The sequence below is a fragment of the Nomascus leucogenys genome, chromosome 7b, assembly GCF_006542625.1.
Source record: "Nomascus leucogenys isolate Asia chromosome 7b, Asia_NLE_v1, whole genome shotgun sequence".
Lineage (NCBI taxonomy): Eukaryota > Metazoa > Chordata > Mammalia > Primates > Hylobatidae > Nomascus > Nomascus leucogenys.
Genome location: NC_044387.1, coordinates 56,746,262 through 56,764,534, shown reverse-complemented (window position 1 = coordinate 56,764,534; position 18,273 = coordinate 56,746,262). Strand labels below are relative to the sequence as shown.

General features: G+C 45.1%; 1 protein-coding gene and 1 long non-coding RNA gene across 3 annotated transcripts in view; one reads left to right on the top strand and one right to left on the bottom strand.

Moving 5' to 3' along the window:
- LOC115836002 overlaps positions 1-8,111 on the top strand; it is a 32,589-nt gene extending 24,478 nt beyond the window's left edge. The window contains exon 4 of the long non-coding RNA XR_004030998.1: positions 6,570-8,111. This is a non-coding gene — a long non-coding RNA (uncharacterized LOC115836002). The remainder of the gene's footprint in view (positions 1-6,569) is intronic.
- Positions 6,244-12,117, bottom strand: RFPL1 (ret finger protein like 1). Of its 2 annotated transcripts, XM_030816058.1 has the most exons (3): positions 11,003-12,117; positions 9,551-9,841; positions 6,244-7,157 (listed from the first exon to the last, which is right to left on the bottom strand). In XM_030816058.1, exons 2-3 carry the CDS (start codon positions 9,834-9,836, stop codon positions 6,577-6,579), a joined length of 867 nt encoding a protein of 288 aa, XP_030671918.1. In that variant the 5' UTR covers positions 9,837-9,841; positions 11,003-12,117; the 3' UTR covers positions 6,244-6,576. The 2 variants fall into 2 exon arrangements, with proteins under 2 accessions (XP_030671918.1, XP_030671917.1); XM_030816057.1 differs by lacking the exon at positions 11,003-12,117 and having other exon boundaries at positions 9,551-10,314.
- Positions 12,118-18,273: the final 6,156 nt, after the last annotated feature.

The following is an 18,273-nucleotide window of genomic DNA, read 5'->3' as shown; positions in this document are numbered from 1 at the left end:
ACTTTATCCAGGGATTTCAGCAGCCATGAGAGGGGTATAAGCAGGAGGGGCATCTGGTTGGGGCTTTGCTGGAAGGCTCACTCCTTTGGCCAGGAAGATGGGGAGGCTGGTGGCAGAGAAGCCCATTGGAGGCTGTTAATGCCACCCAGGCCAGGGAGGCAGGGCCCAGGTGAGCCAGTGACAGGAGTGAAGGAGAGAGGGCGCCAGGGTAGAGAGGGTAGAGAGAGCTGAAGGGGCAGTGGCAGTGCTGGGTAGCCCTGGGTAGCTCAGCACATTTTTGGGGGTTGAAATCCATTAGATATTTTCAAAAGGTGGTTTATAATCAAATAAAATGAAAAAATAAATAAATAAATAAATGTATCCGATGGAGCCTGGCATGGGACTGGTGAGCAGTCAGGAAGTCCAGTTCAACCCTCTAGCAGGAGCCAAGCGTATACTCAGAATTCATCTCAGCAGACATTCCAGGGGGTATCTTAGCGCATCCCAAAGTGTGTACATTTGTCCACCTGTAGCTCCCACAGTGGGTCCACCACAGGCATTTCTGAGTCCTGACCACCCTGAGCTGCTGTTTTTTCACCAGTTCTTTCTTCAGCTCACCTGTCATCATTTATCCCTTCTCAAAACCAGATCCTGAGTTTCCAACCGCTAAGACAAGAGCATAGCTCACGCCTGTGATCCCAGTACTTTGGGAGGCTGAGGCAGGCAGATCACGAGATGAGGAACCAGCCTGGGCAACATAGCAAGATCCTGTCTTTACAAAAAACAATAAAATTAGCAGGAGGATCAGTCGAGCCCAGGAGTTTCAAGGCTGCAGTGAGCTATGACCATGCCACTGTTCTCCAGCCTGGGTGGGTGACAGAGTAAGACCTTGTCTCTAGAAAAAGAGCACACAGTGACATGGGAGGGCCAGGTACACATAGCTCAGGGGTGGCTGTTAAAAGCCAGAAAAGAGCCTTACAGATGCAGGTTCGAGTCCCTGCTCCACCCCTTATTAACCCCATCATTAAAATGTTTACCGAGCACCTATTATTAAATTGCGCCCCATTGTGAGCAGTGATGAAATCTCCAGCTGACTGGGGTGTGAATCCTCCCTTTGTCCAATGTACCCACGCTAGTTTTCACTACCCCGTAATCACGTAGTAGCCCTGCCAGTTATCAAATCAACCATCACAGTTTTGCAGTGCTTGTGTTCAAGAAATCCTTATCTGACTTAACTGTGGCCCCAAAGAACAAGATTCGTGATGCTAGCAATTCAGATATGCCAAAGAGAAGTTGTGAATTGCTTCCTTTAAATGAAAAGGTAAAAGTTCTCAATAGGAAAAGAAGAAAATCGCTGGGTACAGTGGCTCACGCCTATAATTCCAGCACTTTGGGAGGCTGAGGTGGGTGGATCACCTGAGGTGGGTGGATCACCTGAGGTCAGGAGTTCAAGACCAGCCTTGCCAACATGGTGAGACCCCATCTCTACTGAAAAATGCAAAAATTAGGCTGAGCATGGTGGCTCACTCCTGTAATCCCAGCACTTTGTGTGGCCAAGGCGGGTGGATCACGAGGCCAGGAGTTCAAGACCAGCCTGGCCAAGTTGGTGAAACCCCATCTCTACCAAAAATATAAAAAATTAGCCAACCATGGTGGTGGGTGACTGTAATCCCAGTTACTCGGGAGGCTGAGGCAGAGAATTGCTTGAACCCAGTAGGCAGAGGTTGCAGTGAGCCAAAATTATACCACTGCACTCCAGCCTGGGCGACAGAGCAAGACTCTGTCTCAAAAAAAAAAAAAAAAAATTAGCCAGGCGTGGTGGTGCGCACCTGTAATCCCAGCTACTCGGGAGGCTGAGGCAGGAGAATTGCTTGAACCTAGGAGGCGGAGGTTGTAGTGAGCTGAGATCATGCCACTGCACTCCAGCCTGGGCAACAGAGCAAGACTCTGTCTCAAAAAAAAAAAAAGAAACGAAGAAAATCTGCTGAGCGCTCTAGGGAAAAAAGTAAAAAAGAATGAGATCATGTCCTTTGCAGCAACATGAATGGAGCCGGAAGCCATCATCCTAAGCAAACTAACACAGGAACAAAAAACCAAACACCACATGTTCTCAATCAAAAGTGGGAGCTAAACATTGAGTGCACACGGATGCAAAGAATAATAGAAATGGGCCTACTCGAAGGTGGAGAGTGAGAGCTGTAAAACTACCTACTGGGGCCTGGCTGGGTGGCTCATGCCTGTAATCCCAGCACGTTGGGAGGCCAAGGCGGGCGGATCACCTGAGGTCAGGAGTTCGAGACTAGCCTGGCCAACATGGTGAAGCCCCATCTCTACTAAAAATACAAAAATTAGCCGGGTGCGGTGGTGGGCACCTGTAGTTCCAGCTACTCGGGAGGCTGAGGCAGGAGAATTGCTTCAACCCGGGAGGCAGAGGTTGCAGTGAGCCGAGATCATGCCACTGCACTCCAGCCTGGGCGACAGAGTGAGACTGTTCCTCAAAAACCAAAACAAACTACCTGTTGGGTATGGTACTTATTACCTGGGTGACAAAACCCTCTATATACCAAGCATGCAATTTATCTGTAGAACCAACCTGCACATGTACCCCTGAAACTAAATAAAAGTTGAATTTGTAAAAAAAAGAAAAGAAAAAAATTGTATGCTGAGGTTGCTAAGACCTATGATAAGAACAGATCTATCTGTGAAATTATGAACATGATGTTATCATTGTTCTTTTTGTTCATCTCTTGTTTTTCATCTCCTATTGTGCCTAATTTATAAATGAAATGGTTTCACAGGTATGGGTGTATAGGAGAAAGCATAGTATATATGGGCTCAGTACTCTCCATGGTTTCAGGCCTCCTCTGGGGATCTTGGAATGTATCCCTCCAGGGATAATGGGGGGGATTGTGGTCGTCTTTTGGTCTCCTGTCCCCCACTCAACCCTACCACCCCCACTCCCATCCACCTCGTGTGTCTCATCCACTGTCCTGGATCCACCTGTGGCTTTCCTGATCCTTAGTCCTGGCCTCTGGGCCACCTTTCAGGTTTGCTCTTCCATCTGGATGTCCCACAGGACCCACCACCTCACTGAGCCCCAAAATCATTCATTTTCTTAAATTTTAAAAATATTTGTTCATTTATTTATTTATTTATTTTCTACTGAGACAAAGTTTCACTCTGTCTCCCAGGTTGGAGTGCAGTGGCGCAATCATTGCTCACTGTAACCTTGAACTTCCAGGCTCAAGTGATCCTCCTGCCTCAGCCTCCAGAGTAGCTGGGACTACAGGTGCACTCCACTGTACTTGGCTAATTTTTAAAAATTTTTTCTGTAGAGATGGAGTCTTTCCATCTTTCCCAGGCTGGTTTTGAACCCCTAGGCTCAAATAATCCTCCCATGTCAGCCTTCCAAAGTGCTGGGATTACAGCTGTGAGCCACCGCACCTGGCCCAAACCATTTTTTGATCCATTCAGTAGATGTGTAATGGGCACTCACTGTGCCTGGCTCTTTTTGGATATTGCTGAGACACAGGAATAAAACAATATAGACACAGGAATAAAACAAACCCTCTTGGAGCGCACCTTCTTCTGCACAACCATTCACGGATTCATTTGGCAAACACTTCTCATGCTGGGGAGTGTCACCCACAGTCAGGAAAGATGTCGTCTGTGTTCCTGAGGTGCTCAGAATAGGCAGAGGCTGTACTGCATGACAGCTAAGGGTATGGGCTTTGGAACCAGGCAGCCAGGTTCTGCCTCTTGCCAGCTGTGTGATCTTGGGTGAGTCCCCTCCCTCCCTCAGTCTCAGTTTCCCTCTGTAAGATGGCGGAAGTAATGATACCTACTTTGTAGGGTGGTTGTGAGAATTAAAGGAGATTTTTTTTTTTTTTTTTTTTTGAGATGAGTCTGACTCTGTCACCCAGGCTAGAGTGCAATGGCATGATCTTGGCTCGTTGCAACCTCTGCCTTCCAGGTTCAAGTGAACTTCAGCCTCCTAAGTAGCTGGGACTATAGGCGTGACCACCATGCCCAGCTAATTTTTTTTTTTTTTTTTTTTTCCTGAGAGGAATTCTTGCCCTGTCACCCAAGATGGAGTGCTATGGTGTGATCTCAGCTCACTGCAACCTCCGTCTCCCAGGTTCAAGCAATTCTGTAATCCCGAGTAGCTGGGCCACTGCACTCCAGCCTGGGCGACAGAGCAAGACTCCGTCTCGAAAAATAAAAAAAACAAATAGTCCACTTGCAGCTCGGAAGAGGGGGCCATGTATTCATAGGCTCCTGTGCCCCATGAGTCGGTGTGCCTGTGGCTGCCAGTTCCCTCTCAGGACTGGGCTAGTGTGCCAGGAAGCACCAAGAGCATCCCATGTCAGATGTCAGTGAACCCAGGGTTGGAATCAGAGAGAGACGTCTGCAGGTGGCCAAGGCAGCAGTGACAAAGACCACGCACACGCAACGCGCGCGCGAGAGAGAGAGAGAGAGAGCGAGCGAGCGAGCGAGCGAGAGGGAGGGAAGGAGGGAAGAAAAAAGATCCAGACAGGAAGAAACAAGGAGATGCAGGGAAATGACAGGAGAAGAGCCTGGGGTGGGAGGGAGGGAAAACAGAACTGCTGGATGTGCTGCCCCTCCGGCCTGGGGTTCTGCCGCACAGGACCTTCTGCTCACAGTTCTCCCAGGGGCGTTCTGGATACCAGGGGTGGGGTGTGGCTTCATTCTAAGCATGGATGCCTGAGGGCACTGGGGCTCCGTCTCCTCAGGGAATCCTTGAAGAGAAAGGCCAAAGGGATACATTAGTAACTACAGTCTGTCTTTCACATAGTGTTCTTTCTTCCTGTTACACATTTCTGTGAATTTTGAAATATTTATGATGTTATGTTTACCATTTTGATCTCATGAGGAGTACTCTCCCTGCTCCAAAACTTCCCTCTACTTATGAATCTCTGTCCTCTTTCTCCAGAAACCTTACCGACTATTGATATTTTTACCGTCCCCTTGATTATGCCTTTTCCAGAATGTCATATAGTTGGAATCATGTATTAGGTTGGTGCAAAAGTAATTGCAGTTTTGCTATTCTTTAAATGCCAAAAACCGCAATTAGTTTTGCACCAACCCAGTATTATGTAGCTTTTTCAGATGAACTTACTTCACTAACATAAAGTCACCCTGCTCTGCTGCCTTTCTGTGTGGTCTCATCCACGCAAAGGCATGCCCTCACAGTCTTTCTGATACATGCCATTGCCTTTTCTATGCCTTGATGGAGAACTCCTTTAAATCACAGAATCATATTGTGTTTTGTGGATGATTTTTTTTTTTTCATTCACCTCTTGAACATCTTGCTTCTAGTTTGGGTGGTTATAGATAAAGCTGCTGTAAACATTCCTGTGCAGACTTTGTGTGGACATAACTTTTCATCTCAGCTGAGTACATACCTAGGAGCACAATTTTTGGATTATATTGTGAAAATATGTTGGGATTCATAAAAATTTGGTGGATTTCATAAGAGAAAGCATTTGGTTCTGGTGTTGTCTTTTTGGAATGTTCTTAATTCACTTAATAGGCAGAGGCTGTTCAGATTGTCTGTTTCTAGTGTGACCTTGGAAAGATTAGGTCTGTCAAGGAATTGATACATTTCACCTAGGTTATCAAACTGTGGGAACAGAGTCATTCATAACAGTCCCTGATTATCCTTTTAATGCTCAACAGTTTGGTAGACATGGCCCCTCTTTCATTTCTAATATTAGTAATGTGTCGTGTTTTTTTTTGCTTTGTTAGCCTGCAGAGGTTTATTAATTGTAACAATTATAATTAATAATTATAATAATTAATTGGGAGAATTATCGTTGTTAATGTAGATGAACGCACATCCAGGAAAATGTTACCTATACTGAGCAATGATGGCAACAGCTTGTTTTTTCAGTTCTGGATAGGACATAGGCATTTTTCCAGCTCTCTGTGCAAATACACACACACCCACCCACACACACACATACACACGCTCACGCATTTACTATGAATAAAATCTATTGTACTCCTATCATTTAGAAAATCACATAATCTGGCTGGTGCAGTGGCTCATGCCTGTAATCCCGGCACCTTGGGAGGCTGAGGCGGGTGAATCATGAGGTCAAGAGTTCGAGACCAGCTTGGCCAACATGGTGAAACCCTGTCTCTACTAAAAATACAAAAAATTAGCTAGGCGTGGTGGCAGGTGCCTGTAATCCCAGCTACTCAGGAGGCTGAGGAAAGAAAGTCACATAATCCATTAGGTGATATTCCAATGTTTATTTAACTCATAACTTCTATAATACATTAACTTGAACTTACAGAAATAAAAAAGCATTTGGAAATTGATCCCAGAATACAGAACATATCTATAGGAAACAAGATGTGAACCATAAGACTCAATGAGTTCGATGGTGGCAATAATTAATACTTAGGACTCAATTTATAAACTAATCAAATTAGATTAAGTATAATCATGAAATGTCCCATATTTTTCTCCTATGACCTTGTATAATGCTTTTACCGAGTAGAAAATTCCTAAGTCTGCCCACCCAAGTAATTTTCTTAACCTGTTTTTTGTTTTTTTGCAGTGGGGGCTTATTTGGGCTCCCCAGGATGGACTGGAGCATCAGTAGTGCCCGAGTTCATCACAGGACAGATGCTCAAGACACCCTGATCACCATTAGGTGGACTTGGAGGAGCCAAAAATGGGCGCAGTGGCTCCTCAGCAGAGACACTCCTGAATGTATAGACATGAGAACCACCTTCAGCATCAAAAAAGGAAACGTTGTGCATGCCCATATCCAGAAAAATCCCCACTCGCTGTAACTTGCGGTCCACGAAGAGGAAAGTCAGGGGCACCGTGCTGGCAGAGAGGCGGCTTCCATCCCTCAGACTCACAGTCCAGAATCCACCCTCTGTGGTCAGATGGATCCTCCCTTTGCGGTGAACAGATTCTCTGCAGACTCCCAGGTCCCATTCTGTGCTTGTTCCCACGTCCACCTCCCAGTAGTGGCGGCCACAGGTAAAGCGAGGGGAGCCCAGGACACAAATGGACAAGTCAAATCTCTCGGCAAGGTCTTGCCGATTCTGTCTGATGCGCCCACTTCGGACGCTCCTGAGGTCGTCAGAAATGAGGAGGAAGTTGTTGGCTGTGTTGGCATCCAAGGTCATATCCACTGTGAAAAGGAAAACAAGTTGATCAGAAAATGGACAGAAGCCAGCCCTTTGCCTCTCCTCTACTTCAAAGGCCCAAATATCTCTTGACTTTGGTTTCTTTAATTCTCTTCTTCCCCCAAAATCAAAACTTTTCATGAGGCAACTTCCCTGACTAGTTCAAATTCTCATAGGTATGCTTCATGGCAATACCCAACTCATTCACAGTAGCAATTATTTTACTTTATGTCACGTGTTTGCTTCATTGGACTTTTCTTCATTTAGAGTGGAGGGTCTCTGAAGGCAGACACCATGACCCCCTTTCTACTACCTTGATGCGTGAAAAAATGATAATTAAGACAATGCAAATGGTCGATATTAAATATGTTTCTGCTTCCACCTTGTATTGCTCAATTCAGTATATAGAGCATGATTCCAGGCCTTCGTTTTCCACGTTTGTAAACAAATTAATTGTGCACGATTCTGACAGCAGATAGGGTATCTCTGCAGCTGACAATGTGATGACAGAGGTGCCGATCCTGGACATCAGGAGGCTCCAAGGCCAGGAGGAGGAGGGGGGCCTTAGATGAAAGAATGTTTTTCCATCCTACATGGGAGGTGAGACCTTAAGCAAAACAATGGTAAATTTTGGAGAGAAGAGAAAGGTATTTGAAAGTTGTTCGTTGGCCGGGCGCGGTGGATCACGCCTGTAATCCCAGCACTTTGGGAGGCCGAGGCGGGCGGATCACGAGGTCAGGAGATCAAGACCATCCTGGCTAACACGTGAAACCCCATCTCTACTAAAAAAAAATACAAAAAAATTAGTTAGGCGTGGTGGCGGGTGCCTGTAGTCCTAGCTACTCAGTAGACTGAGGCAGGAGAATGGCATGAACCCAGGAGGCGGAGCTTGCAGTGAGCAGAGATTGGGCCACTGCACCTCAGCCTAGGCGGCAGAGCAAGACTCCATCTCAAAAAAAAAAAAAAAGTTGTTCGTCATAACTGACTGTAGAGAATAAGGGCAGCAAATACAAAGGTCAATAATTTAAGGCATTGGGTATGTGGTTGACAGGTGAAGCCACCAATTCTCATGGAGGAGGCAATGTGATCTGGCCTAGAGAAAATTAATTGTCCAGAACATTCTGAAAAGAAAATCTACAGAACATATGATCCTTCAAGTCAAAAAACTGATATGATCACCAATATAGATTTTATAGATTACAGTAAGACTTGAGGAGATTGATTGCTGTTTGATGGTGAATTAGGGAATGAAATGAGATGAGTGGACATGGACAAGGAAGGAGGAAGAGGGTTCCAAACATGACTTGGGCAGGGTGAATCTGTCCTCCATATTTCAGCAGAGACACAGTCAGGTATGGGTAGGTGGATGAGTAGAGACCGTGGGTGTCAGGGCAGAAGCTACCAGTGTTGGGGACATAATAGGGGCCCACCACCATTTATAGGTGTAATTCTTTGCCCAGGCTGACCCTAACCTCTTCATTTAAATGTCCCTTTTCTCCAGAGTTATGGAGAGTGATAGTATTTTCTGTAGCCAGGACAACTGTTGAAGCCCATGGCGCACGGATGAGTAGACCAGCGTCTGAAACTCTCCCCACACTCACAGAAACAAACACCATAGGTGCTCCATTCCAAACTCTTCCCAACCCTGGGGTGAGGTTGTTTGGTACAATGGGTGCCAATATTCACCATGCATTAGAATTACCAGGCCCATTTTAATGTCAGAGTCCTGGGAACCTTTGCTAGAGAGAAATTCAAATTCAGTTGTTCTGTTTTTGCTGCTCAGCAAAATCCCCAAGCCAGTGGGATCAATCCTGAGACTTCCCAGTTAAGAATCTGCATTTTAACGAGATCCCCAGGTAATCTGAGCACACTAAGTTTAGAGAATCCCTTGTCTAACCCATGACATAGACATTGGGTTTTTTTTTTTGAGATGGAGTCTCACTCTGTCACCCAGGCTGGAGTGCAGTGGCACAGTCTTGGCTTACTGCAAGCTCTGCCCCCCCAGGTTGACGCCATTCTCCTGCCTCAGCCCTCGAGGAGCTGGGACTACAGGCGCCTGCCACCACGCCTGGCTAATTTTTTGTATTATTAGTAGAGACAGGGTTTCACAGTGTTATCCAGGATGGTCTTGATCTCCTGACCTCGTGATCCACCCGCCTCAGCCTCCCAAAGTGCTGGCATTACAGGCATGAGCCACCGTGCCCAGCCTTTTTTTTTTTTTTTTTAGATCACCAGGTGATTCTGTGTGTTGTCAGAGCTGAGAATCTGATGATGAAGAAGCATCTCAATTTTAGATGCCAGACAGCAGCTAATCCCCATATGGAATGAGGGGCCAATTGCACAAATGATTTTTCCTGGTCTGGTCGTGGGAAGGGGGCAGGGGATACAGATTCCTTACCTTGGAACTTCCGCATCTTTGGGTTCATCTGCAGAATCTTCTTCAGCTTGGGCTCCAGTTCCTTGATGTGGGAAACCAGCCTCTCTAGGTGCCGATTGGGCCTGATTTTGTTCCTCTGAGAGACCATGGAACAGCAACAGCAAAGTAGATCCTGCCCGTGGGGCTCCTTCTGCAGTGAATTGATGCACTTGAGGCAGACGGCGCATCCACACTCCAGGGACATTGGTTTCTCTAGATAGTGTGAGCAGACCGGACAGCTGCTTGCTTCTTGGAAGAGTGCAGCCATGTCCACTGCCAGGGGAAAAGTGCACAAGGGAAGAAAATTTCCGTGAGGTGAAAGCCTGTTAGTTGTGACGAGTGACAACCTTTTCATGCATAGAGGTATTGTGTTGCAGCTTTGTCACTCCGAGAATGAGACCATGAGTACAAACACTCAAGCACATCCCCCCACCCCCCCACCCCCCGTCTTCAGAGATTTGAAGTGCTATTGGGAAAGAAAGTCACGAATCATCACTGTGCTCTGAGCTGAGGTGGAGGAAGGGTCCGTTCTCCTGGTGACCCAGCAGCTGAGCCTGAGCCAGTGACATGGCAGCACCCATGTGAGGAGCAGCGAGCTGGGGTCATTTCACCTCCTCCTAGGGGAACCCCAGGAAGAGATTGATTGATGAACATAAGAATTAGGGGCTGGGAGGCCGGGCGTGGTGGCTCATGCCTGTCCAGCACTTTGGGAGGCCGAGGTGGGTGGATCATCTGAGGTCGTCAAAAGTTTGAGACCAGCCTGACCAACATGGTGAAACCCCATCTCTACTGAAAATACAAAAGAATTAGCCAGCCGTGGTGGCAGATGCCTGTAATCCTAGACACTTGGGAGGCTTTGGCAGGAGAATTGCTTGAACTGGGAGGCAGAGGTTGCAGTGAACCAAGATCGTGCCATTGCACTCCGGCTTGGGCACAGAGTGAGACACCATCTCAAAAAAAAAAAAAAAAAAAAAAAAAAAAAAAAAAAAAAAAAAAGAGGGACTGGATGCAGTAGCTCACATCTGTAATCCCAGCACTTTGCGAGGCCAAGGCTGGAAGATCCCTTGAGCCGGAGTTTGAGACCAGCCTGGGCAACACAGGAAGACCCGTCTCTACAAATAATAGAAAAATTAGCAAAGAGCAGAGATCACGCCAGGTCACTCCAACCTGAACAACTGAGTTAAGACCCTGTCTCACCAAAAAAAAAAAAAAAAAAAATCACATCCTTCTCCAGCCTTGGAAATGAATACCAGATTGACTGCCACCACTCCTAGACTGGGGATCCAGGGTGACTGGTTTTCAACTCTGAGGCAGCACTCAGAGGGCCTTTGTTGAATTCATTAATTAGGAATTTCTCTCATTCATCCCCCCAAGTCATAACCCCCATTTCTAGGCATCTAAGGAGGAAAAACACACACACAGGCATGGGCTCACCTCTTCTGCTGGAAGCTCCTCTGTCCTCCTGCTGCTTCCACTGGGAGCTCAGGTCTTGTGGGGAAGGGGCACACGAGGGCCTTTTATTGGTGAGACTCCCACCTCCCACTGGGTAACGCCCTTCCACACCCTCTAATCTGATGAGGCTTTGATTTAATTATAACAGGGAATTAGGTTTTTACTGGTGATATATCTCCAGTTAATTGTAACTTCAGTAAATCCTTCATCCTGACAGTGTATTTTTCTTTCATATGAAGATAAGATTAAATTGCCTTTATATTAAATTAGGCTTAATGTGCTAACTTCAAAAGCTTATTTTAGAGTTGTTTCCATCAGTTGTCAGTAAAGATAATTCCTGTAATATGTTGTAGGCTTCAAGCTTTGCTTGGAATCCTAAAGTATTAAGTATGATTGGATTTGCAATTTTACAAAATGGTTTAAATTCATATACATCAGACTCAAAGGTAATAGGGGCAGGCATTCCATTGAGGAAATTCTAGGTAATTTTTATTTGTTTCCATTGGTTTATTTCTGGTTTTGAAAAAATTTCATAATTCATAGGAAAAAATTGGATAATTACTATTTTGACAAATGACTATTAAGCTTCTTGGACCTTGAGTACTTCACAGAGTGTTAAGATAAAAGTCACAATTAAAAAATAAAAGATGATTTTCTTGTGAAACTTGTGTTCTCAAATAAAAATTGTTACCCGTGAAGTGAGTTGTGGTTTCTTCCATTTGAATCAACCCCGAATCTTTTCATTTTCATGCCTTTCTGTGTAGTGGGATCTTTACTGCTTTGTTTTCAAATTTCAAATAATTTGAATATAATCTTATCATTTTCCCTAACCCCTTTGGCACATATTAAAGGAATTTTCTCTTTTTGCATAATTAAAAATAAAGACCTAATTTTGATCAGCTTTAAACATGATTCCTCATGGGATTAGAGGACTCTGAGACACTCAGGTTTTGTTTTGGTTTACTTTTTTTCCCTCGTTACTTTCAGTTGACATGTAATAATTGTACATATTTATGGCACAGTAATATTTTAATACATGCATAAAGTGTGTAATAATCAAGTCAGGATAATTAGCACACTCTAAACATTTCTTTTTGTTTTTTGAGACGGAGTCTCGCTCTGTCAGCCAGGCTGGAGTGCGGTGGCACAAACTTGGATCACTGCAACGAACAGCTCCTGGGCTCAAGCAATTCTCCTGCCTCAGCCTCCTGAGTAGCTGGGATTACAGGCATGTGCCACCATGCCTGGCTAATTTTTTATTATTATTTTTTTTTTTGCATTTTTAGTAGAGACAGAGTTTCACCATTTTGGCCAGGCTAGGCTCTAACTCCTGACCTCAGGTAACCCGCCTGCCTAGGCCTCCCAAAGTGCTGGGATTGCAGGCGTGAGCCACCACGCCCAGCCAACATTTATTATTTCTTTGTGATGGGAGCATTCATAATCCTCTTAGCTTTTTGAAAATATGCAGTCATGTATAAGTGACCATATTTACCCCACAGTTGTGCTAGAGCCCATTTCTCCCATCTAGCGGTAATTTTGTTTCCAATAACCAACCTCTCCCCAAGCTCCCCTCCCCCTACCCTCCCAGCCCCACCAAGCCCTTCTCCATCTAGCTGTAATTCTGTATCCAAACCCCTCCCCATGCCCCCTCCCCTTACCCTTCCCAGCCTCCACCAAAGCCCATTTCTCCCATCTAGCTGTAATTCTGAATCCAATAACCAACCTCTCCCCAAGCTCCCCTCCCCCTTGCCCTTCCCAGCCTCCACTAAAGCCCATTTCTCCCATCTAGCTGTAATTTTGTTTCCAATAACCAACCTCTCCCCAAGCTCCCCTCCCCCTTACCCTTCCCAGCCTCCACCAAAGCCCATTTCTCCCATCTAGCTGTAATTCTGTATCCAATAACCAACCTCTCCCCAAGCTCCCCTCCCCCTACCCTCCCAGCCTCTATACGCACAATTCTATTCTCTGCTTCTGTGAGCTCAGCATTTTTCTTTTAGCTCCCATATAGGAGTGAGAACATGTGGTATTTATCTTTCCAGACCTGATTTATTTTGCTTAACATAATGTCCTCCAGGCTGAGACTCAGGTCTTGACCAGAAAACTGATGAATCTGCAGGTATCATGGAAATGGACAGGTTAGTGATTAACTTGTACTTAATTCATAAAATAACAGCTTTGTTTTCAAATATCTTTTTTTTTTTTTTTTTTTTTTTTTGAGACGGAGTCTCGCTCTGTCGCCCAGGCTGGAGTGCAGTGGTGCAATCTCGGCTCACTGCAAGCTCCGCCTCCCGGGTTCACGCCATTCTCCTGCCTCAGCCTCTCCGAGTAGCTGAGACTACAGGCGCCCACCACCACGCCCGGGCCGGGCTAATTTTTTTTTTTGTATTTTTAGTAGAGACGGGGTTTCACCGTGGTCTCGATCTCCTGACCTTGTGATCCGTCCGCCTCGGCCTCCCAAAGTGCTGGAATTACAAGCGTGAGCCACCGCACCTGGCCTGTTTTCAAATTTCAAATAACTTGAATATAATCTATTTCCCCCTCCTAAAATGTATCACATATTAAATGAAGATTTTTTTCTTTGTATATATATTTTTAAAAGACCTACATTTAGTTCTATTATAAGATGATGTACAATGGGATGAGATCACTCCTCGGGATTCAGTGTCTGAGCAAGAAAACGAGGCTTGGGAGACAGTGTGTAAGGATCCAGGTTAACTTTATGTGATTGGAATGAATTGGATCCGGTCATAAAGCAATCATTTGGGGTTTGCTCTTTGCTGGATTCTGGGTCACTCCACATCCACATGTAAAGACAGAGTCCAGCCCTGGCCTATCCTCTATGTGAGAAAAACTTTCTGCCAAAACCAGGCTGGATACAATGTAAAGACTGTGAGAATGACTTATGAAAAGAGCCAAATTCACAAGGTGATCCTTTCAGCTGCTCCAGGGAAGAAGGAACAGACAGACAGCAAGATAGATTTGCAGAAGAGATGTGATGTCAATGAGACAGCGGCATGGTGCAGGGTGAGGCAGCCAGGGCACAGAGAGGCAGCAAAGCCACTCAGACAGCTGTGGGAGGGACACGGAGCCACGGCCCATAAAACCCAAAGGACAACTGTAACAATACTTTTTAGTATTTAAGATGCAATTTCTTATTAATCTACTCAATTGACATTCATGGTTTGAGATGTTCCATATTTTTCTGCTGTAACTTTGTTCCATTATCTTGTACCAAGCAGAAAAGTTTCTAGCATTGAGCATAAATTGATTGTCTAAATGGTTTTGTGGCTAAAAGTTTATTTGCCCTGCTCAGGAGAAACTGTAGATTTGTCAATGCCGAGATTAATCACAGGACAGATAGGAAGCCTTGGTTATCGATAATTGAATCAGCAAGAGCAAAAAACGGGCACCGTGGCTCTGCAGCAGAAATCTTAGTGAATGTAAAGATATGAGTGCCATCATTAATGTTGTAAAAGGAAACCATTCTCATACACGTATCCAGGAAAATGCCTACTCTGCATAGCCCGGGACTCACCCAGAGGGTGGTTAAAGGCACAGTGCTGGCTGCAAAGAGCTTTTCTTTCCTCACACCCACAGTTCAGAAGCCAAGTTCTGAAGACAACACAATTCTCTTGTCAATTAACAGATTCTTTGCAGGCACCCAGATCCCATTATTTTCCTGTCACCGTGTCTACCTCCCAGTAATGGTGTCCAGAGGTGAAGCGAGGGGAGCCCAGGACACAGATGACTTGTTTGAATCTCGGCATACTCTGCAGTTCTAAGAAATCCACAACGGACACTCCACAGGTCTTCAGAAATGATGAGTCAATTGTTGGCTGTGTCAATATCCGGCGTCATATCCACTGTGGAAAGAAAAAAGGTAAATCAGCAAAGAGAAACTTCCCTGCATTTCCTGATTCCGTAGAATTTCTTATAGAAGATTGAAATAGAATGTAACAAATCCCTCTTGTTCATAGTAAGCATTCTTTTTAAATTTTGATTATTCAAGATTTTTTCTTTTAGTACATGAGATCCATGAAGGCAGAAACCATGTCTGTTGTTTACTCTCAAAATCATAAAATTTAGCAGACTCTGTTCAAATATAGATATCTAATGAATATTCTAGATGATGGAAAAACTACTTATTATACTATTAGATCAGGCTGTGTATGGCGGCTTATGTCAGTAATACCACCAATTTGGGAGACTGAGGTGGGAGGATCACTTGAGCTGAGGAATTTGAGACCAACCTGGGCAACATGAAACCACATCTCAAAAAGATTTGTGTATATGTGTGTGTGTGTCTGTGTGTGTGTCAGAAATCCAGATTCTCAACCAGCCTAGTCCAATAGAATGAGAATTTGCATTTTATAAAAGATCTCCGGGTAATTTTAAATTTTTCTGTAGACATTAAAAAAAATTCAACAATACTTTAAATAACATATGATAAGCTTGTGTATCCAGAATTATTGTCACTTCCACATGGGGTACACCCATGTTTCAAGGGCCCCATAGCCACTGGTGGCTACTATATTGGACAGCACAGGTCTAGGGTATGACCCAAATGTTATATTTTCTTCAAAATCTTTTGTTGTCTCTAATCTATACTCACAGCTGAGAACTGTTGTTTGGTGGGCGTACACATTTTAGGTGCCAGAATTCAGCTAATGCTCCTATTTAATGGAGAGCCTTTTGAACAGTTACTTTTTCCAAGGCTGTTGGTGGGCTGAGTGCAGGTTACCTTGGAACTTCCACATCCTTGGGTTTTAATATAAGAATTCTCCTCAGCTGGGGCTCCACTTCCTTGATTTTGGAAACCAGTTTTCCCAGCAGGAGATGGGGCCTGATGTCTTTTATAGTGACCACAGAGCAGATGGTGCACAATACATCATCCCCATTGGGCTCCTTTCGAAGTGAACTGATACAGTGGAAGCAGCAGAGATATCCACACTCCAGGTATGTGGGTTTTTATTTTTTTCTTTTTTCTTTTCCTTTTTTTTGGGGGGGGATGGAGTCTTGCTCTGTTGCCCAGGCTGGAGTGCTGTGGTGCCGTCTTGGCTCACTGCAACCTCTGCCCCTGGGTTCAAGCGATTCTCCTGCCTCAGCCTCCTGAGTAGCTGGGATTACAGGCACTGCCACAGCACCCGGCTAATTTTTGTATTTTTAGAAGAGACGGGGTTTCACCATCTTGGCCATGCTGGTCTTGAACTCGTGACCTCGAGATCCACGCACCTCAGCCTCCCAAAGTGCTGGGATTACAGGCGTGAGCCAATGTGCCTGGCTAGTAAGCGGGTTTTTCAAGATAAGATAGGCAGCTGACACATCGACTTGCTTCTTTAAAATGTTCTGCCATGGCCAATGTCTGCGGAACAGGTACATGATACTGGAGTTCAATGAATTGAATGACAATACTCCTTTGGGCTCTTTCACTTTTACATGCATAGAGACATATCAGTGCCTGCTATAAACAATCACTAGTGATAGGTGATAAAAACTCTATAAAATACATATAAGAAGAGTCATGGCCTTGAACTTCTAATATCGGAAATGCTAGTTGGAATGAAGGACATGATTCTTCCATTGAGAAGCTGGTGTTGTGAAGGGTATAGGCCCAGGGGCCCAGCCACATGTGGTTCTTGCGCACCCCAAATGGGGCTTATTGGAATTGAGATGTGCCTTTCTTGTAACCAAGCGAGTTATAGAGAAACGCCACACTTTGAGACTAATTCAGGAGTCCTTTATTAGCTGGTGACCGAGAGACAGCTAACGCTCGAAGTTCTCTCGGCCCTGAAGAAGAGGCTAGATTTTCTTTTATACTTTGGTTTAGAGAGGGGAGGGGGAATTGAGCTGAAGCAATCTTACAGAAGTAAAACAGGCAAAAAAGTTGAAAAGACAAATGGTTACAGGAAAACAAACAGTTCCAGGTGCAGGGGCTTTAAATTCATCACAAGGTGATAGGAGTGCGGGCTCGGGACACAAACTCGGGGGCTTTAGAGTACTATCACCTGAGCGAATTCCTGGGCACCCTGGACATAGCTTGCCACAGTACCTTATCAGTTAATTGCACTCTTTTGATGTGCTGAGAGTCAGCTTGCGTAAATTAAGTCCTTGAGGGAGGGAGTGGGTAAGGAGTCCTTAATGTCTTGCAAATGAAGCAACGGAATGGAATCCACCTGGCTTTCTTAGCTAAGAGAGTCAATCAAGTTAATGCAAGTTAGGGTATCACACCTTCAGTGTAAATGCACGCTGGATTTTGAAGAGGAATGAGAAAAAGAGAATTTAAGTTATCTTGTTAAGAACTTTGGCAGATGTGGTGGCTCACGCCTGTAATCCCAGCACTTTGGGAGGCCGAGGTGGGTAGATCATGAGGTCAGGAGTTCAAGACCAGCCTGACCAACATGGTGAAACCCCATCTGTACTAAAAATACAAAAAAAAAATTAGCTGGGCTTGGTGGCGCACGTCTGTAATCTCAGCTACTCAGGAGGCTGAGGCAGGAGAAAATCACTTGAATCGTCTCTGGGAGACGGAGGTTGCAGAGAGCTGAGATCGCACCACTGCACTCCAGCCTGGGCAACAGAGTGAGACTCCATCTCAAAAAAAAAAAGAACTTTTAAAGATTGATTACATGCTGAAATAACACTTTGTTTTTGTATTAAAATTTACATTTCATAATTTAATGTGGCTGCTAGAAAACTTATAATTGCATATGTGGATTACATTATATTTCTTTCTTTTTTTTCTTTTTTTTTTTTGAGACGGAGTCTCGCTCTGTCACCCAGGCTGGAGTGCAGTGGCGCGATCTCGGCTCACTGCAAGCTCTGCCTCCTGGGTTCACGCCATTCTCCTGCCTCAGCCTCTCTGAGTAGCTGGGACTACAGGCGCCCGCCACCACGCCTGGCTAATTTTTTGTATTTTTAGTAGAGACGGGGTTTCACCATGGTCTCGATCTCCTGACCTCGTGATCCGCCCGCCTCGGCCTCCCAAAGTGCTGGGATTACAAGCGTGAGCCACCGCGCCCGGCCAGATTACATTATATTTCTACTGGACAGCTATGGACTAGACTCAGAGACCCTCTTGCAGGATAGACCACTATCCCCTGCAAAATTGTTCTAATCTGGCTGTGGCAACCCCCCCCCCCCCCCAAGTAGCGGAGAGGTTGAATAGGTCAAGGAGAGAAACTCCATCATCATCTCATCGAGGTGGCCACACTATGATTAAGGAAAATGAAGACTGTCATTTCTCCAGACTGGGT